A 21,808-nucleotide genomic window follows, 5' to 3' on the forward strand; every position below is an offset into this window, starting at 1 on the left:
AGACAGGCTGTGTCTTCAAATGAAATGGAGAATCAATCTGCTTTTTATTTCCACAGCAAGTCCTCTGCTATGCCAGTGTAATATGATAGCTTTGTGGATGCAATTACATTATCCTCTGATATATGGCCTCTGCTTGTTAGCAGCTGACTGAGCTACTTCCCTCACTTAGTAAAAGGTTGTTCTTATGTTGACAAACATCTTGGGTTTAATGATGAGTGGTTGAGTGCTATGAGGTTTTGTGTCTGTTTTGTGGGTTTTTTTCTTTTAATGTGCAGCTATAGATTAATTATTTGTATTTTAAACCACTGATCCTATAGGTGAGGACCTAGATAGGTTGTCATAGTTTCTGGTTTTCAATATTCTGTATAAGTAAAAGGAATGCAGGAAAGAACTCTGTTTAAGTGAGTAGATAAGGAAAAACTTTTTTGACAAAGTATAAAAAACCCTTGGCTTTCCCAGCCATATCTCCATACCAGCTATAAGAGGTGAAACTCTAGGTATATTATAAACCACCTAAAAGTAGCAATGGGCCAAGAAGCTTGCCTAGTATGTTTTAGTGCATATGCTTAAGTATCTGTTTGGGTATTACTTACTTTAAAGCTGCAACTAGGACCTGACTTTTGTTTTTGTAGTGTTTTGCACTGTTGGGCCTAGGCATGTGAAACAGGTCCTTTGCCTGAGAAAGTACCAAGGCACAAAACTTCTGCTCTTCACCACCAACTCCCACACAAAGCTTTTCTGTGCCGGTTGTTATGAGCCTTCTCCATCCAGGGCAAGTGACAAGAAGATTCATACAATTCAGGCAGGGTTAGCTACAAGCTCCAGCTAGTTCCTCGTCCCACCTGAGCAGCAGCAGGCACTTCAGGGAAGACACAAGATGTTCTGTGTGGATCATTAGGTAATAAAGCACATGGCTGCAGTTCCCTAGGGTATTCCTAAATACCATCAGCTGAGGGTTGGCTCATGGTCTGGAGTTTTTCATGCCTTCTGTGGCTGCATCTAGCTTTGTCCTTGCAGTAATGCAAAAGCTATAATTTGTCTCTCACACCTTCTACATTGAAGAGAAAATTCTCTCTTTACTCTTTTGCAAACTTCTTTGATCTTTGCTGCCACTTGCTATTTGCTATTTAATCTAGGAGCTATTTTGATGCTTGGGTGGTGGGAAGGAGTGTTTACAGAAGATTTACAAGCCTTGCAGTTAACACTGTTTTCCTTCTGGAGCATGTCACGGTGTCTAAAGGCTAAACTCTTACTTTTGAAGCTGTGGTTTATGGCAAATGTATGAATTAATGCTATCTTCCTTTCCATGTTTTGCTTGGTGTACAATGAGGAAGAGACTTCCTGGGATTTCAAATAATTCCAGCTCATTAAGAAGTCTGCTTTCCAGACTTGTTGATAATGAGAACTTCCTGTTGAGGAGCGAAGCAGCCACAAACCCTTGTATGTAATGACAAAACCCACCAAAAGTAACACCCATCCGTGCTGAGACTATGCAATGCCACCTTGACTAACAGGTGATAAGAGTCCTGACCAGCCTCACCTGGGACCTCCCTCATCCTGCCCATGTGCCTGGGCGCTCTATTTCAGCTCATCCCAGGCAGGGGAGCTGCTGGCTGGTGTGGTGCCCTGACAGTGAGCAAGCTTCTAATTTTTCATTATCTTACTGGTCAAAAGAGCCTGGGTGTTGAACCATGTTTCAGGTTGTGAGACCCCCAAGTGGAATGAGCTTGTTTCTGTTGGACTTGAACACACTGCTGTGTCTGAGGTGAGCAGCTCCTCGCACTGGTGAGGTCTATGGCACATTTGTGCTGGAATGAGGTTGGAGACTCAGGGGGTGGAGGAAGGCTTTCCTCTGTCTGTGTGGATTCCTCCTTGTGTGTCACTCTGAACAACAGCTGTTTATGTTCAGAATTAATATTACATTCCTGTTTTTTGAAAAGTGAAGTGGGCATAAGATCTACATCCAACATGTTCCTTCAAAGAATGTCAAAATTTGGTCATGAAAAAACAGAAAGCCAAAATAAACAGCCCTTTGAAGGATGGGTTAGACTGCCTGAGATGGGTGTGTCAGTGGCTTGTTTAAGTATTTAAAGTTATTTAGTTAAGCAGTTTCCCATTATTCATGTAGGAGCTCTATCTGGGTGTCAATGGGCTCGGGAGAGACCAGAGGGCACTCTGGTGTTTTGTGTGAGGACAGCAGGCTGCTCTTCAGGGGTTTGATCCTGACACTGCAATTGAGGCATAGAAGAGCCTCACTGGGGAGTGCGGTATCACAGTCTAACTGGTGTTTCTGCATGCTCTTTGAACCTGCAGGAGTGATCGGACTCTTGTGGTAGTGTTGTAGCAAGGGTTTTGGAGATGTGGACAGAATGAGGGCAGAGTTACTGATCCTGCTTGTCCACCAGTGCTCTGTCTTGGCAAATACCAGTGAGGCATACCCCAGTGAAGGAACATTTCCCAGAAGGAGAACTGCCGACATCCCATGGGCTAAAGCTGTAGAGGTGGTCCTTAACATCCCTGTTGTCAGGACTGGTGATGGTCAAGGGTTTGTGTCGTTTTCCTCGGTGCCTCTCTGCTGCTTCTCTCACTATCAAGGAACTTTATGGTCTTGGGTGACAGGAGAGGTGACACATCCCTTACACTGTCTCACTTTAGGACAGGGTTTCCCAGCACAAGGCAGAGCTGTGCTGCCTTACACCATGGCTCACTGCTGCTCTGGGTGGAGGCTTGCTCTCCTGCTCAGATCATGACCCTCCCGTGCTCTTTTATGCTGTGTCTGATGTTCTTCACACCCCTCTGGCAGCCTGTCAGACTTAGGTTTTTGGACTTGCAGTGAGTCAAATCAGCTTGAGGAAGGAGCTGATGGTTCTGGAGCTAGTGGTAGAGGCACAGCATGAGGCTGGTTGAAGGCAAGGAAGGAGCAGAGGCTGGGAAGGAGATAAGAGGAAGAGTACAAGCTTCTCTTTGGGTGGATGTGGGCTGTTACATAGGGCTTGGTTACTCTTGTTGCCTCAGGAACAGAGGCTCCTTCCCTCTCTGGTAGAGGCAGGCTAATGCCAAATGAGTGTGTTATGTATTGCCTGGAAGAGCCTTGACCCTGCTGGAAGCTGACTCATGTGATCTAGGTTCTCATATTTGCCAAGAGTCCCCCTGAAAAGTGGCCAGCTGTCTCTGAACAAGTGAGAGAAGCCATGCCACTTGTACTTCTTTGACCCTTGGATGGGGCAATATATAAACTGGGGTTGCAAGTGTCTTTGAAATAAGATACCATTGTCGCTTTGCTTTCCAAAGGTAAAGAGGCTAATAAATTTTATGGCTGCTGAGTTATCAACTTGTTAAAATATAAAGGAGAAAAAAGAAGAGAATTTATTTCTTCACAGCCTTAATGTCTAACAGACAGCACTCCAGGATTATCAATTCATAGAGGTACTTATCATGAAGCTATTGTTAGGCCTGCTGTTCCTTCAGTTGCTCTCCTCAGAAGGTAAGTTTTGAAAGGCCTTTTGAAAATTTGAGTTACACAGTATTTAGGAACCTATATTTTTAGTTGTTGCAAGGTGGGTGTATAGCAGGAGTCTTAGAAGCAGGATGAAGAAAATCTGTGAGTAGAACTGTGATCTTGCATGTAATTTTGGGTATGTTTGATCATTTTCAATAAAGATACATGCATTGGTTTGCACTGTTCGGGGAATGGACTGCATCTTAAGCAGGCACTAAGGCTTTCTGAGAAAAACGTCATCAAATAATTAGACCGTCAGTGAGATCTGTCCCAAAATGGTGCAGAAATTCAGGCAAGGGTTTTCTCTGAATTCGTATCTATGATCATCTTCTTTTCAGTGATTGTGATTTTGTGAATGGGTTAGGCAGCATCCTGGCACTCAGGCCATCATTGTTCAGTTTTCTGCAAATTTCAGGGTAGGGGGGAGCCTTTGTTCCCTATACTGGGTCTGTGAAGTCCACATTTGGTGCCAGATGCCATTTTTGTAGTTGCTCTAGGACTAAAATGCTAGGTATGTTTTGGCCCTATTGGCTCTGTGCTTCAGCCCTCTCTGCCTGTAAGAAAGTAATGAGAAATAGTAATAGCGCTTTACCTTACCAGTAGGTTGTGAGGGTAAATATCTTCAGAGGATTATAAACTGCTCTGATAAATAACTAACTGTTAGGAGATTTTGGTTCCTAAAATAAACAGAAGAAATCATCACATCTGAGCTTTTTATTTTGGGGGAAAAGATGCATGGTGACTGCAGTTCCTGTGAAAATTTGATTCAGGAAAAAAATGTTGGTTGATAGCAGCCTGTAAGAGTTATTAGCTGAAACAGGTTAACTATAAAAGCAAGAGAGGAAGGAATAGAATCTTTCTCCCAGATGTTGGGAAAATTGTCAGAAAAGTACTTTACTTTTTTTTTTTTTGTGACGTTGAGAAAATGAAAACCACAGACTAGAACTATTAAATGATAGAGTAAGGGAGTAACTATAATACTGTGAGTACTAGGAGTTAAAAAAAATCATCCTATGGAAAGCATAAATCCAAAGCAAACTCTAGAAAACTAAAGAGGTTAAAATTTAATCAGCCAAGCCAAAAATGAATCTGAGGGGAAACAATGAGTCATTGTTGAAGGAATAAAAACCAATAAATCCTTTTTCAAATACATCTGAAAGAGACAATCTGTAGGGCTGACTGATGTATAAAAGAAAGCTGAAGCCCAGCAGAAAAACTAAATTAATTTCTGTTTTCTTTGGTGTCCTCTGCACAAGAGCTTAAAAATGGCCTTGCACTCAGAGCCTTTCAGCACAGGGGACAAATGTGGGAACAGTCAAATCCTTGAACAAATTAAGTACAAACAGTAAAAGAACTGCCAGTATTAGATGTTATCCACCCACGGGAGTGAGCCAAGTAGAAATATGAACATGTCCATTGTATTAACTGTGGTGTCCATTGTATTAACTGTGGCAGAGACTTTCTTGAATCAGCCTTGGTGTCAGGAATGGAAGATGGCAAATGTGAGAAGTTTTTATAATGGGCTTCATTTTAGAACAATCTGGGGAACTGCAGTGGTAATAGTTGTACAAAAGCAGTAAGGTTGTCTTCTGCACTAGGCAAATTGGTGATAGCAGCATAAAGAACAGAGTGAACTGACTCGGCATAAATATAACAGGGGAGCTTCTCTGGAATTGATCAAGAAAATCTGTAACAGTGGGCACATGCCCATGGATTGATTATTCAGATGGGATGTATTTGGATTTCCACAAATCTTTTGAGTAAGAGCTCCTAAGGAAGCTAACTGTCACGGTATAAGGGTGAGGACATCTTTGTGGGCCCCTGGGTAAAAGTCAGGGACTGAAGAATCAGATTGCAAATTTTCAAACTCTGAGAAGAGGGGAGAGTGAACCTGCAGAGGCATGTACTGACCTGTGTTGGGACATGGGCTCTCCGCATATTCAGAAGCTTGCTGATGCAAAACTATTAAGGATGCTTAGAATGAAAACTTAAAAGTAATACATATGGGGAAAACTTACTCTAGCTATATGTACGCTACGGTGAACTCTAAATTAGACACTGCTTGGTCACAGAACATAGCTCTCTGAAGACATCAGGACATCAGCTCAGTGTTGACAAAACGCAGACAACAATTTCAGGAGTCAGGGAAAGCACAGCACAGAAAACGTTTTGCTGCTGCTGTGTATAGGTCCATAGTTCACCCAAACCTTGACAATTGTCAAGACTTTTCATCTCAAAAAAGATGTGGAAAAACCTAGGAGGAGTATAAAGGGGAAGAGTGCTCAGACTTACAAAACAACTTCCACATGAGATCAAATAGACTGACCCTTCAGCCTGGGAGAAGGATGGATAGGTATATGATAAAGACATACAAACATACGCAAAATGGTAAATGTTGTAGAAACAGGGGAATGACTACTCTTTACAAGAACAACAAGGAAATAGATCAAGTTATTAATGAATAGGAAAGTACTTTTTTCCAACATGTAATTATGTGATAAAGCACCTTTGCCGCAGGACTTGGGGGAAGCTGAAAGTGAGAGAGTTAGAAAAATAAATAGGCAAATTCATGAATTAAATGTCTCTGGGAGTTCTTCAACATTAGATAATTGCTTGTTTAGGGAGACGAACAGCACAGATAGTTGGGAGGATAGAGCATGGAAGTATAACTGTATTTTCCTTATTCTTTCCCTAAGCATCTGCATTTGGATGTTGTCAGAGGCAGAATCCCAGATTAGATGGACCTCCAGTCTGACACAGTACAGCCGTTCTTAAATCTTTGAAATATCGAGAGATCGTTCCTAGCCCCTCTGACATCCCCAATCCTGGAAACTAGGACTGGACCCCCTTTCTCCCTCAGTGTAACCTGTGAATCTATTCTCAAATATAGTTGAAATTTAGTGTTAAAATTCTCAGACATACTGAGTTTCTGCAACAGATTTGTGTGATGCAGACAAGTCCCTCATTGTACGTGCCTCCAGTATCTCAAAGAGTAGAGCTGGGGTTCTGGTTATTGTCCTGAGTAAAGCATCATCTACAAACATGGATTGAACAAGCACAAATTTTAAATAAAATGTCACACAACAGCCAGAGAGCAACTGTCTCAATTTTCTACTAAGTACAGTAAAAATAATATAAATTTGCAAATGGCTGAAACCCAAGGTGGGGGGAAGAACTCCAAATGTATGGAAGTTGCTGACAGTTATTGAAGGTCATGTAGTGTGTCTCATGAGACAGGCTGAGGGGGTCATGGGGAGCAGTAGTGGCTTTCTGCCACCATGCTGACCTCTGTGTGCACTGGTACCCATGTCCACAGGGGCTGCCCGGAGCCCCCTGCTCCTGCAGGGCACATCACCTCCCTGCAGTGTGAGGACTGCTGGCTACCCTGCGTACCAAGCATATCTCACCTGCTGGGCCGTGCTTGCTCTGCATTTACTCTGTCTTTGACATGGAAAGAATGGTGTACAAGCAGATGTATGCAGCAGGACTAAATATCCCACAAGTAGCTCCTGGATGTTAAAGGACAATTATTCTAAGCACAGCAAGATTCATTATGAGACTTTCTGGATACTGAAGGCTTCAGTGTGGCAAGCAGAGAGAGCTGTGAGAACGCTTTGAAGTTCAGCTGAGGATCCAGACCCAGACTTTGTGGCTATGTTTGTGGAGATTTTAGGATAAATCAAAATCTATGTGTATAAATCCAAGTGTATACTCAAGGAAAGAGAATAATGTTTACTGAACTAGCTACAGGCCTGACTGCTGGCTCCACAGGCTATTTCATCTGTCAACACTCTCTACTAAGAGAATAAATTGCAGCTGTTTCGTATCACTATGGCAAACTCACAACAGTGTGATGTTGCGCTCTAACTGTGGGAGATGTAGATTAATGTGAATTGCTCCTTTTCAAGGAGTTCCACCTTCTACATGTTCAAATTACTCTAAATTTTGACAGAATAAGACTACAGTGGTATATGAAACATTTTGAAGAGGAAAACAGGTAGAAAAGGCCTGTGGAGGATGAGGTTGGTTGAGGAGATCCACAAGCAGCCCATCACCTGTGTGTATGACTTCATTGTAATCCACTAATTTCAACATCTCACCCGCTTATAATAACTAGAAGTTTATTCTAGTATAACAAAAACTAAGAAAATACATTTGGTTGTTGGGATGAGCCTCATCTTTGGAAAAATAGGGCAGAGGAGAAAGGTTGCTCCTCTCAGAATTCTGTTTTTAGGTACATTAAGTCTTCTGAAGTGTTTTTCGAATGTAAAAAAATAGCATAATTCATTCTTTTAATGTTTTTAAGGTAATGCAGATAATTTGGAAGAACAGGAGAAACTAAAGGTAAAGTATGAGTACAGCTTTATCTTTTTTCCTTTTCTCAATACCTATTATCACCTTTCTGGCTGTTGCTTCCTCTGAGGCAGGCAGAAGAAGGAAAAATACAGCTTGGTGCTTTAAACTGTTCATTTCTGCAAAGAATAAATGCAAAGCAAATGACTCAGCAATGTGATATTGCAGCTGCAAGATTACAGTACCTAATCAGGAAATAAAGGTTTCTGCGAGCAACGTTTGTTATTATCCTGTACGTAGATCGGTTGTGGTTAGCACATGTTCCTAGATGTTCTGTTGCTCTTTTAGAAACACAAGATTAAACTCTCCCTTGCTCTATAATGGTGCAAAGCATGCACGCCATTAAAGTCCTCCAACTGGGGACTAAGGGGTGCATGGGGACTGTGTCACAATACAGATTGTGGAGCCCTTGTCGCAATACAGGTTTCACCTTCACATAGTAGTGATGGTCAGCTAACCAAACATGATCATAGTGATGAGGGAAGGCCTGACCAAGTCACCCTGGGGGGGTTGTCTTTTATCTCTCTTTAAAGTACTAGATGTTGGGCCATAGCTGCAGTCAAGATGTAGGAGGGCATTAGATAATGTTCCTAGTGGTACTGAGCTGTCTCTCATGCTGAGTGAATAACATTACTCACATCCTTGCCCCAAATGTATCTCTTTTTTTCCCCCTCTTTAGTGCTTTCCGTGATAACCTGGGAATTTTGCCAGATGCTAAGGACCCAGAATTGGTTCATTCTGCCTTTCCTGTTGCACATTGGAGATGTAGCTTTTTGTTGTGTCCATTGGGTGCCCCTTGGCATGTGAAGATGCATATGCAGTAGCTGTCCTTATGACCTCTTCCAGATTAAGCACTCACTGTTTGCAGCAATAGATGTAACAGGTTGTGTTCAGCACATTTCATTGTTTGCTTAGGCCCAGTTCTGTGGCAATCAGTAAGAAAACTGAGCAAAAAATTGTCAAGTTTTGGAAGAGTGGATTTGACAGTGCAGCTGTCCAGACCTGTGTTCCCATATATTTCTACTAGAGGTGTAATTGTTCTTTAAAACTGTGTTACATGAGTAAGAGCTTGGTACTGTGTGAGAACAGAGCCCATAGGACCCCTCCTTCCACAAATTTCCTTGTTAGAGCTAAGCAGTCAACCATATTTATTTGTTTATGTCAAAGGCTCTAAGAAGCTTCCAGTTTTCATGTGAGCAGGCGATGTTACCTGAGACCCCTTCATCTTCAGGTTTGTGTTTGATATTACCCTTGCAGAGGCTTTGCCTCCCAAAATTGTTTGAGAATAGGCTGGAGGAGAAATCAGCTGTTTGAGGGGATGCATATGTGTGGGATGTGACTGAAGTGGAGGTAGGCTCTACAAATGCCCTAGTTTTTTGTTCTATTCATAATTACTTTTCTACCTTTGTTTCTTCAGTTGCTAGTTGAGGATGCTGCTATTACTTAAATCATTCACAGCAGTGTTTTGTGATCTCTTCTTGCCTGATGGTTGAGCATTTCAGTGCATTGAAGTACCCAAAGCATCTACTGAACACCTGAGTAAAGTTTCTCATCCTCTCTGATTTAAAACTGCCAGTCAAAAAGAGCAGTATAGTCTTCTTATATTTTAATCAATTTTGTTATGTGTTAGTATACTGGTATATTGGTGTATACTGGTAATTTTCTTTCAAGGTCACTGCTCTTTTTTAACCTGACATGTTTTGCTTTTCTGCAGTTCATGCTTTGAGGCCAGCTGACATTAAAACAGTCACTGCAATAGGAAGTTTGCAAAGAGTAAGTACAAGCGGGAAGTGTGCTGAATGTGACCCATTTCCTCCGTTGTGATGATGAAGTGAGCTGAGGTAGTTCGGGGTCCCAGTTAGGGCGTTCAGAACTTGATTCTTTCCGCAAGCATCAAAGGCTTCTGGTGAAAAATGACTGGAAATACCTGCTGTTCAGTGTTCCAGTATGCCCTGAGTCTAAAAATAGCCAGCTGACTTCGTGCAGGAGGAAATGTGATCACAGTGCTCTTGCAGAGAACCATGATATTTGATTAGAGTGCTCGGATTTTCCTAGCAATGAGCATAACAAGTCAAATAACTGGAAGAAGAAGCTGGGAAAATTCAAACTGGAAAAAAGTACAATTTTGGTGATCGCCACAAATTATTGAGAAATGCAGTAGATTTTCCATCCTGTTGAAGTGTTTTCTGTAGAGACTGGTTTCCTATCTAGAAGGCAGAGGCTGTAGGACAATCGCAAAGATATACTTCTGATGTATAAATCACTGGGTAAAGTTCTCCTGCCTGTTCTAATACTATCAGATTTGGATTATCTTTGCTTATCTTAATAGTTGGAAGTGAATATCTGAAATAGATTTGAGGCCCAATTAAAAGCATTTAACCACAGTTCTCAGGCTTTGAGGAAGTGTAGAAATGTATATTGGGCAAAAATTGGTAGCCATTGCAGGGGCTACAATGCGAAGAAATGGAGGAGATTCTCCCTTATCACAAGACAACTTTCAAATTTGAGGTAGTATTCATCAAGACAGCATACTTTTTCTTGGGATGAAAGCTTTCCACTAGAAAATCAGCACTCCTGGACTCCTTGTGAGTACCTCCCTCTATGGAAGAAAATAATTGTCCTGAATGCAAAGGCGTTTCACCCGTATCAGATGCATGGCCCTTTAGCACAAATCTTTTTTGTGCTAATGTCTTTGTTGCTTGTGGATGATGCCACAGAAAAACATATAAACTATTTTCTTTCAAGGAATGTCTACTTTCCTAGAGCAAGCATCTGTTACTGTCTCCTCCTCAGGCTCTCTGAAATCAATGAAGTTCTTCTGTTTAATGTTGAAGGTTTTTTTAACAGACACCATGCTGGCTGAGTGCCATCCATGTAAATTATCTACATGACTTCAGGTCATGTCCCTTATTGAAAATGAGTAGATACAGAGCAGTGTGGTTTAGAACAGCTTTTCATTTGACTGAATTTGAGTTCAAGTACTCAAATTTTATTTTAAGCCATATGTAATAAATTCATTAATGAAAGCAGTAACTAAGAAAGGATTACCAGACTATGAAAATATGCTGTAATAAGGAAGCCCTGGAAAAGAATTTAAATCTGTGAATAACTACAGTGCAATGGTGAAGAGTATGTAGAAAACAATGCCATCTATAACAGGAGTGGAATACTGGAGGGGAACAGCACATGTAGAGCTAGTTTACCCTTTGCTTAATGCTAATCTTATTGCTTGCTTGTTCACAGACACCAGGATCTGGTGTACATCATGAGGATTTACTCCAAAGGTAACAAGGAATTGTTAGCATTGATAAGTGCCATAATACTAATTTATACAGTATCACAGTGCAGGAATTGGGCCCTAGTAAGTCTTATTATTGTTTTGTAGAGAGGAGGAGAAAGGCTATGCAAAATATAAAGGAATTTGAGACACTGGATCCTTCCCAGTCCTTAGTTAACAGAAATTCTTTGTACTTATGCAAAATACAGAACTACCTTAGAGTTGCAATAACCTTGATTAAGAATCATTGCTGCGTGATAAATCCTAGGTAGTAAATATCATCATCCACTAGTTAGAGACCAGAAGGCAGGAATTTATCAAAGCAAAGGAAGAACCCAGGAGTCCTGATCCCAGGAATCCTCTGGTTGGATGATTTCCAGTGCTTCATAGACAAGCCTTACCCCATTTTCTTCTTTCATGCCCCCTTAGCAGATCTAAATCATCGAGTGAATGTATGGCTAAACCTTGTAGATGCACATCTGCATAGCTCTTTTGGCTCTGCACAGACAAACTTTAAAAGACTAATTTTTTTAAATGTTTGCACAAACATCTGTGTCCACTTGTATGTGGGTGCACACAGAGAGGTCCCTGCATTACTTGTATGTATGCATAAGCACAATTACTGCAACATGCAGAGTGTACAGAGACACAAAAAATTGATATCTAAGACTGTGTTCTTATGCTGCAGTAGCTGATGACATGATGATTTTGGGGAAAGAAAGGCCTCATTCTTAATTTCAGCAGCTGCCATGAATACACATTCTGAGCTGTAGCATAGCTACTAAGAAATAGGGGCTGTGCTGTAATATAATTTTTCTTTGAGAAACGTAGTAACAGCAACTTCCTGTTTTCTCTTCCCTTTCTATAGCACAGGAAAGAGCCTTCTTGAAGTAAGCGTGGAAACTTTAGCAGGTGTGTCTTGCTGTCACACTGAAACTCAAGCAAATTGAACAGCGTGCTGGCAGGAGCTCCAGGACCTTGCTGGGCTGCAGAGCAGGTGCAGCACAAGCACAGTGCAGGGATGTAAGGGAAGCCCCTGTACTTGGGGGACATGAGTACAGACAGGCTGGGTTATCTGTGCTGGCTTTAAAGACTGTCCGAGTAGACAAATAGTGGTGAAGAAGGGGTGCTGACAGACTGCTGCAAGAGTCTTACACAGGGATTTTTGGGCTGCTACTACTACCCACGCCACAATCCCTGCTGGTGTGTGCTTGCTGCCCATGCTAGCCCAGTGAAATCTTGTGTGGATTTGCCTGTCCAGTACTCTTTCCACTACCACGTGTTCAGGATTTACACTGGGGCTGCTACAGATGCACCACATATGTTAATTCATCACCTATCAGCTGGTTCCAGCTGGCTCTGAAGGCAACCTTGACTTGCTTGAAAGGTGTTGCAAGTAAAACCTTCAGGTCCACTGAAATGCTGAGTTGAGTAGTGGATAGCTCCAGGGTCCTTCCCTCCAAATCTTCTTCCTAGTGTCTTAATGTCATCTCCATTTCCCTGTGAAAGGGGTTTAAAACCTGGCAGCTTCAGCAGGCTGTCTCTGGGTAGCCCTTCCCTGTAGCTTCATTTTGATATCTGCCTGTATTTAAATCCACCTACACTACTTGTGCCTGTCATGAGAGATGGGGATGAAGGTTTCTGACCCGGGTCTGGAGAAAAACTCAGACATCAAACCTCCACTTAAGAAAGTGAGTAGCAAAACCAGCAAGAACAGCTGCAGAGGGGCTTGGGCATACATCTCATGCCTGCCAAGAGATACTCAGACTTCACATTTTCTGGCTGTTTTAGTTCTGTTGTGTTTACAGTGAAATCCCCTGTATGCAGAAATCGCCTAACCTGTGTATGTCATTCAGTTCTCATTAGCAGTTTTAATCCCTCGGTCCTACACCAGTCTCCTCTCCCTGGCACAAAGGGAGCGACACCAGACAGTCGTCAAGCCATGTAAGTCTGAGGGGTTTTTGGCTGGGCAGTTGATTTCCAGCTGGCAAGGTGCAGGATGGAAGCCTTTGGTGCTGGAGCACTTCACTGGACACAGAATATGTTCAGTACTGGCAGAGGCTGCACAGACACTCCAGGGACAGACCCTGCCACTCTGGTTCAATTGTCTCCTCTTAGCAGCAGGAGAAACAAAGCCCACTGTGTGCTTTGGGGTCTGGAGCACCTGACTTAACATCAGGTCTCCCTCTTCATAGCTGCAAAACAAATTTTCTGGCTCAAATAGAATTAGAGGTGTGACTACCAAGCTGTGTCTGCTGTTTTCATCTAAGTGCACATGTCTGAAAGTGAGATGCTTGAATATGAGCTAATCACCCGAGGCTCTCTGTGTAGCACAGACAAGTGTCTAATCTTAACACATTTAGGAGAGAAAAGATTAATCCCACCTGAAGTCTCAAATGTTGTTTGAGTTAAAGGTAAAAATCAGCCAAGGCTTTACCCTTACTGGTGCCTTCATAGTTTCTCTTTTCTTTTCTGCTTTTCAGAGACCTCCTGCATCAAGCTGAAGAAATAGTGAAGCTCATGAAAGAGAATCAGGTTTGTTTAAAACACAGGACAATTCAGAGAGCTTGGTGTTGAAGAAGAAAAAGGGAGAAATGTGATTAAAAACTTTAAACAGCGCTCAAAACTCTCTTCAAAATAAAAAAATGCCATGTATTTAGGTTAACAGACTTTGGTCTTTCTGTTGTAAATAAGAATCAATTCTGTACCTTTCGAGTACAGAGTTTTGTTCTTGAAAGTATTCCACCTGGTTTACATTTGTCAGAGTGGCTGAAGAGCTTGGTAGGGAAGCCAGTATGTTTGTTTTCTATTGGTTAAGGATGTGAGACCTCTGCTAGCTACACTCCATAACCGTGCCAGTGTTTCTGAGAAGAACACAAAAATAATAACTCTCAGTATTTGCCTCTTCAGTTTCCTCTTGGTCCTTTAGGTTCATATCTTCAAAAAGGACAGTAAAGGCCTAGATATGCTTTGGCTGATGTCAGTGGTCGATGCTGGTGAGAGCTTGAATTTTCACTCGTGGCCAAGTGATTTGTAAATCCCATCCTGGAGTTTTATGCATTCATTTTTCTTAATGCTGAGGTGTGTTATTTTGTAAAATGGTCTTGACATAATGGGAAAATGTGATTGCCAAGGTGGTTCTGCTATTGACCCTTCGATCTACATCCGTTGGACTGTTTGTACATGGATTTAGCATACATTTTTGTGGAACTGAGTGGTTCTAACCAATGCTCTTTGGGATTGGTGAGAACTGCCTAAAAAACATAGCACAGTTGAGCAGGGCTTAGCTCTCAGATTTTTGTTCCAGTCTTTATGCCACTAGTGTGACCCAATCTCAGCTGTTCAGGAACATTAACCCTGTCAGCAAGCTGCAACAGTGATGGAAAGAAGCAGCATCAAGCTCTGTGCTAAGTTGCGTGTGCCCATCTTCTCCGACAGTAGCATCAATCTCTGGCTCTATCCTGAGCTTTTTATAGGTGCGTGTTCAGCTTTAATTGCAGCATTTGCTGCCTAACCATCCATTTGCTGTCTCTTCTAGAGAAAAGCTGGATGGCTTGTCAAATGGAAATGGTCAGGATGGCCAGGATTGGGCCATGGACTACTGCTTGGTCTTGCTGATTTAAAGCCATAGCAAATCTTGTGTGAGAAAGGAAAATAGCAAATAGGTCTCTTATCATCCTGTTCCTTCAATTTTATTTTTTTTTCTCCCAGATGATGGACTTCCAAAATGACTGGAAACTGATCACAGTGTTTTTCAGTGCTGAAACCCCATGTTCTTCCTGTGCCTCCACACGACTGGTAAGCTTTTCATGGGGTGGATTAGCAGTCAAGGCAGGTGGTTAAGAAGCTTTCCCAACCTCTGCTCTCTGCCATAGTGAACTAAAGGAGTAGCTAGTTCCAGGATGTTGGAATGACTCTATCCAGTGATGTAAGCTCCTGGCACATGATGTGTTTTGTACTTATAAACATCTGTACTTAATTTGCGATCCCAGGTCTGAGATGCTTTAGCAGAATACCTTTTCCACCTGCAAGTCTAAAGATACTTTTCTTCCCCATCCCTGTCTTAGACAACTTAATATATTAAAAAAAAAATACAAGCAGTTAAATTACAAGATGTTCCATGGGTTTTTTTCTTGGTGCTGGCTAAGGCTGAATCGAGAATATAGTGGTTGTTAGTAACCCTTCAGTACACAGCTCAGCACACAGGGTTTGTGACTTTTGGCAAATTGGTAACTTTGTTTTTTCTACTAGTTTTGATGGCATTTCTCATTTCATTTACAGAAGAACTGCATATTGCACAACCTGGAACAACTTAAAACTGTCTTGGATTTTTTGTATACAAAGGTAAGATTTATTCATCAGCCTTGAATACCTGAATCCGTTGCTGATTTTTCCAGTCTCCCTCACTGGACTAGGGCTTGTACCACTGTTCAGGTGACTTAGAACACCAGTCTCATTGGCTCAATTCCTTGTCACTAAGTGTTTTATTCCTGCTTTTAAAAAGCTGATGCATGCAAACAGAAAGGACAGATGGGTAACTGCTTTGTTTTGCAACACAAGCTGATGTACCACTCAGTCTTTGTTTTCTTAAGTGATTTCTAATTCCTGGATGTGTGGAGCTACCTAAGCAGCATACAGGCTTCTAACTACCTGCTGATGACTTTTACAGACCAGAAAAAAACCCCATTAAAAATATGTATAATGAATCTTTTTTTCCTATTATGGGTTCATTTTAAGATCTCAGCATTTCTAAAGGTTTTCTAGCTGGCTGAGCTAAGAATTATCCACTTACCTAGGATGGTTTCTGGATGAGGATATATCACTGCTAAAACAGACTATTAACTGTTTATCTGAAGTATTTCAATAGCATCTTCCAAGAATTTTGTTTTGCTGGATTGAAGAGCTAAAGAATATTCTAAACCTGCTAATATTTGATTGCATCAGGCCATAACCACTTGTTTTTCTCAAACTGACTTCAACAAATGTTGTGCATGGGTGAAGTTCCACCCACACATTCTCTTCAGAGTCTCTCCACTATTATTTACAGAATCTGTTTATGTGCACTTGTAAAAGTGAAATATCATTATGTAAATGGAAATCTGCTTTCTGCTTGGGGGAGAGGTGAGGCGGGATGCAGGAGTGCATGTGCTATTATACAGGACATTTCATCCCCAGCTTTGCATTGGTACGTTGCCACAAAAACGGCAGTTCCTAGTTCATTTGAGTTCAATTTAGTTGGCTGATGGCCACTTCAGTTATGTAAAATGAATTGCTGGGTTTCAGTCAAGAAGTCATGGTCACAAGTACTTCATGAATGATGATCAACATTATTCTAGATGGCAGGCATAGGAGTAGGGTTCAGGGCAGAACTGGCAAAGACTTAGATTATTGATTTTACGCAGACAGAATCCCAGGCCAGAGGAAACACATGTGAAGTTGTAGACATAACTTACTGTTATCACTACTTGCTGATCTTTAATTGCAAATATAACATGATTAATTTTTACTTTGTTACTGTAGGTTCCTAAGGCCTTTGTAAATCTGGTGGATTCCACTGAACTCACAACTTTCTCTCCTGCATGCCAAGATTACAATAATGTCAGGTAACAGAGGTTTCTTTCAATTCTTGACACTGTCTCCTGCTAGTGTTCAGACACATAGCTATGTATACATACTGACTTTATAACTGAGATAGAGCCTTCTGAACAGTTTTTTCTGCCCTTAATACAAAAGTATGTCAAATATTTTAGGTCTCCATTTTGTTTCTGATAAACTCTCTCTGCAAGGCATATTTTTACCAAGAAGAGTAAGTGCTTTTAATGCTGCCAAGTTGGATAGCATATGTTTAAATATTGGGCCAGAGTGGGGGGAAAAAGAGAAAGCCTTGATGCTGTACAAGCACTGTTCAGCAACAGCCAAAGCATTGGTGTGTTATCAACAGTTTTAGCCACAATTCCCAAACACAGCACCATATGGGCTGCTATGAAGAAAGTTAACTCCATCCCAGCCAGACCCAGTACTGTGATTATAGTCACAAAACTGCACAATCTACCCACCCTCAGCTCTTTAGTCAGTGGTACTTCTGCCCTGTAACTCTTGAGTCAAAAACTCTGAAGGCTCTTTAAATGTTTAAGTTTCTAGGTATCAATGGTCACAAAAGGAATAACTGGACTTAAAGCACATTAATAGGCTATGTGAAAGCTACTACGTGGTCTTAGGGGATGGTAGGATGGAGAACATCCAACTTGTCAGTTCCTTATGGTAACTGCATGCTTAGATGCTTTCATCCATCTCCCTTTCTCAGTACCTTCTAACAAAAGTGTGAGTAGCTTATGTCCCAATTTAGTATGGAGTAGGAGTGTGCACATGGACAGTTATGATGGAGTAGTTTACAGCTGATGAGATTCCACTCCATTTTACTCCACAGTAATTTTTTTTCCTGTGTCATAAGACACTATATGTACTAATATAGTTATCCTGAAGTGTTTCACAAGCTTTGCATGTATACAACCCAGGAGATGTTCCATTAGTCAAGGAAGGGGTCTGGCTGCTGTGTAACCACGTGCTTAACAACCAGTATAAGCAGAGGAGAAGCTTTCCTTGTCAAAAGCAACTGCACGGAGCATTGTAGCTTATTTCTCCTGCACAGGCACTAAGGGGGAAAATGTGAGACAGGTGAATAAGATGTGGAAAAGATGGATTTAGGAATATGGGCCTTTCCATATATTGAAGACCTTTAAAAAATAAAATTAAATAGATCTATTTTCTTTTCCTCTGAGGAATTTTTATATTTCCTTTTCAACTTAAGGCAATTTGCTTTCTCGTCAGCATGTTCTTGTCGCTGTGTTTATCTGGCTGAACAGTTCCACCAGCTTGCAAGACTTGTACTTTACTATTTCATAAACTCCTGGGTTCATCTCAGCCTCAGGCCCAGATCATGTCCCAGATAAGGGCCTCAGCATTTGGCTACCAAGTCTTCATTTTGAACTGCTCTTTGAAAGAAAAACATAAGCCCATACTAAAAGATGAAATCTCGAGTGTCTAAAAGAATAGTGGCTGACACTCCCAGTCCCATGTCAGTACCTAACTTTAGGCATTGATGTTTGATACATAATATGGATTTAAAGTTTCTTCCTTTATTAGTTTCTTACTAACTAGAAGTGTTGTCTGCACTAAAAGTAGTGTGTCAACCCAATTTTTAGGTATGTAACTCTCCTCATCTATTTTATGAGGTTCTTCTGTTAGGCTTGGGTAAGATTCTGGTCCTGAGTTCATATTTCTTTCACTGATCTGTGGTGATGAAAGCACTTTAACAGACAACTCCCATTTTTATAGGTTTAGCTAGAGTTCTGTGAAAAGGAGAGAGAGTCTAATCCTGACAGGTACTTACTGCTTACATCTGCAAATCCCACAAAAAGATTTCTCAGATTGCTGTCCACTCAGGCATTTTCCACTGAATATATCTTTGCTGGAACCAGACTAATCTTAAATGTATCTTTTATTGTTCCTGTCTATAGCCTTGGGAGGTCTGAGTTCTCCAACTAGCTGCAGAAATATGCAGTATGCACATCTCACCTTGCAGGTCAGAAATTTGGCTGAGATTGGTTAGCTGCCTGACAATGTCTGGCCATCCTTTAGGATATATAAGCTTTTGCAGCATTAAGCTTCCTTCCACATTTCTAGATGCAGGTCTTGTTGCCAAATACTAAAGCAAAAGTTTCTGTGAAAGTATTCTGAGTGTATTCAATTCTCCTATATGGCTATAGAGGGGAAAACGTTTGAAAACTAGTGCAGCTGCTATTTTAAGCCTGAGCATGCTGCTAGCTTGTGAGACCCCATGCTAATCCAAGTCTGGCATATTTGTCATCTGAATCCAAATCAAGAAACAATCCAAAGCTCTGGATGTGGACATTTATATCATTCTATGTTTATATCAAAAATTAGGATGTTCCCTGTAGCTTTCTCAATATATGAAACAACTTAGTCTTCAAGATATGTCAGTGCCTTAAAAGAGTTCATTCATGCTATTTGTCTTGTTTATCAAAAGTTCATAATGTCTTTCATGTTTTTCATTCTTTTCTGCAGCAATCCAAGCAGGAATCAGTGCAATTGTGTTGGTGAACACTCCATATTAGATGATAACATATTGAGGTGGTCCTATCAGGTATGGCATCTTCTGTGTTGTTTGGCACTCATTCCTAGATACATCTATTCATTTTCTGGATTAGACTAAAGTGAGGACTTAAGGGAGGGATAGCAGTGAGGAAGTTGAGTAAGAGTCTTTTTACCACATGTCCACAGCAATCCTGACCCCATTTCTTAGATTGGGAACATTGGAGATAAATTCTCTCTATACCTGAGTGATCTTAGTATCTCTTGAAGTTTCCGATGACTATATAGCTTTTGGCAACCTAGGGTTTATCATATCCCATCAGAGAAATGATCCATCTTGTCCAGTAACCTGACACATGATTTAGAAGAGGGAAACTTTCTGTTAAGCAAAGACAGTTGTGCTGGAGTTCCTTTTAAAAATGACAGGGAGGCAATAAGCATTGACTTTTCATTGCTGCCTTAAGTTTGCTGGTCTTTCAAAGAGTAAATTAGAGTAAATCAGTGTAGCTTTCTTATAACTACAACGAGCTTACAATTATTATGTAAGAAGATAACATTAAATTACTGTCCTTGTTCTGGATTACAGAATTTTATTATTGTGGTTTATTAGGGATGGGGATAATCTTAGTTCACTTTAAACCCTGACGAATTGCACATATGTTATTACACTCTTTACCTGATAATACTCATCTGATTAAATGGCTGTCTATTCAGGATGCTTGGGAAAAACTGATGGAGTCTGAGAGGTTTAATCAAAAGGATGACTTCACTGTCGTTCTTCAGCCTTCTCTACAAGGAAGAAATCTGCTGCTCAGACGAGTGAGTAAACTCAAGTTGCTTCATTCTTTCTGGATGGTATCTCCTGAGATTGAGTGCAACATTCAGCTGGCTCTTGCCTGTCTAGGCTGTGTGTAATGCTAGAAAACAAGGGTAGCCAGGCACATGCAGAACACACCTCAGGAACGAACACTGAGGTCCTGAGAGTGGAGCATGGGCTTCACACAGCATCAGTCGGAGACCCTCTGTTATTTGAATGGAATGTTCCTGGAGAAATCAAGTCACAGCACCTCTGTCACAAGTGTCTGGCAATTGTCAGTGCTGCTAATTTTTCCATATCTTTGTAGTCATCAGCATATTCATCCCTGAGTATGCTCATGTGTGTTAAGCAACAAAAGTAAAAAGTGGGTAACAAGAAGCATTTAAAAATGGGTAGGAGGGAAAAAAATAAAGGTCTTGTAAACTGTTGGAAAGTAGAGTTAGCTCCTTGAAATGAGATTAATGCAGTCTGGGAACCTGTGAATGAATTTTGTCCAGATTTTGTACTGGTATAGTCAGTGGGGAATGTATGTAGATAGGGTTGCCTGGGATGTCAGACATGATTTTGTTGTAAGTGATCTTTAAAGGGAAGTTCAAAGGTCAAGGTTGTCTGAGACCTGGCAATGAAGAGGGAAAATATTACTTCTTAGATAATGGTTCACTCAGAGCAAGGTATCAAAATCCAACACATAACATTAGGTGGTTATTTGTAAAACAGGTGGTGGTGAGTCATGGTCTGGTTCCTGGGCATCATAATAGCTCCTTGAATTTCTGGTAATTCCATTGCTCCCCTCAGCTCAGTATCAGAACAAAGTGAACTGGGAGAAGAAATTTGTCTTCCAGGAAGGTTGGGGTCTGCTATGTTGCAAAATCTTCCTTTGCTGCTGGGTCATCTTATGCCAGGCTTGTTTTGTTGATGGCTGGTCCATATGCAAATGGCAGACTTTTAACTTTCATGGCATTACTTTTTTTTCTTAGTAAATTGGTCTGTTATTGCCTTAAATGCCATCTTATGTCATAGGTGGATTCTTTATTTCTTCTGATTTGTGGTACAGCTGCAGGCCACCACGTATAATCTTCCAAACTCTTCGAACAGTTACTTCCATTTAAAAATAAGCATGATCTCTTAAGACAAATTCTGCATGCTTCCACTTTTTAAATGCATGTGTTAGCTAGAAGAAGTGTTGTTTATTCCAAATCACTCATGTGATCACATCTCTGAGCCTCCTTGATCTCTGGTATGTCATTATTGTGATCATGCTTTGCTGTTGCTCTGGTCTTGTCTGGTTGATGTGCAGTCCCTTACAGTGGTAGATACAACAATCACTTACAAGAACAGCATCTGTTCTGTCTTGACACACCAGCAGTAACTGAGATCAGCAACAAGTGGCTTAATGAGAGTACCAGATATTGATATTCTTTTGTATATGAATATTATTTTACAGATCAAGACCTTTTGTGGCTGAATATTTCATCTTTCCATACTCTCTAAGTGTTTTCTCAGGGTTGAAATGCTTTCTCTTTCAGGGCAGGGATGGCTTCATTACCACATCAAAGACACAAGTGGAAACTCTGGAAGAAGAATATATTTTCATGGCTGTGGGTCTCTGGAACAACATGGTGAATACCACAGACAATTTTGCTTACTGGACTAAGTACAGATGCCTGGTAACAACTCCACACTAACTAGGCTTTGAGTAGTGAGGAGGTGGGGGAAGGAAGAATATAGGAAAGAAACATCCCATGACTGC

General features: G+C 41.1%; 1 protein-coding gene across 1 annotated transcript in view; it reads left to right on the forward strand.

Moving 5' to 3' along the window:
- Nucleotides 1–3,432: 3,432 nt before the first annotated feature.
- The window catches only part of PLB1 (phospholipase B1), an 81,094-nt gene continuing 62,718 nt past the window's right edge, over nt 3,433–21,808 (forward strand). Inside the window, exons 1-14 of the mRNA XM_074864842.1 lie at nt 3,433–3,484; nt 7,806–7,843; nt 9,020–9,083; nt 9,567–9,625; nt 11,096–11,136; nt 11,998–12,041; nt 12,986–13,073; nt 13,613–13,664; nt 14,841–14,927; nt 15,411–15,473; nt 16,650–16,732; nt 19,215–19,293; nt 19,956–20,060; nt 21,585–21,677. Of these exons, the coding sequence (XP_074720943.1) occupies nt 3,436–3,484; nt 7,806–7,843; nt 9,020–9,083; nt 9,567–9,625; nt 11,096–11,136; nt 11,998–12,041; nt 12,986–13,073; nt 13,613–13,664; nt 14,841–14,927; nt 15,411–15,473; nt 16,650–16,732; nt 19,215–19,293; nt 19,956–20,060; nt 21,585–21,677 (945 nt within the window). The 5' untranslated portion in view covers nt 3,433–3,435. The remainder of the gene's footprint in view (nt 3,485–7,805; nt 7,844–9,019; nt 9,084–9,566; nt 9,626–11,095; nt 11,137–11,997; nt 12,042–12,985; nt 13,074–13,612; nt 13,665–14,840; nt 14,928–15,410; nt 15,474–16,649; nt 16,733–19,214; nt 19,294–19,955; nt 20,061–21,584; nt 21,678–21,808) is intronic.

Source organism: Strix uralensis, chromosome 3 (genome assembly GCF_047716275.1).
Source record: "Strix uralensis isolate ZFMK-TIS-50842 chromosome 3, bStrUra1, whole genome shotgun sequence".
NCBI classification, from domain to species: Eukaryota; Metazoa; Chordata; class Aves; order Strigiformes; family Strigidae; genus Strix; species Strix uralensis.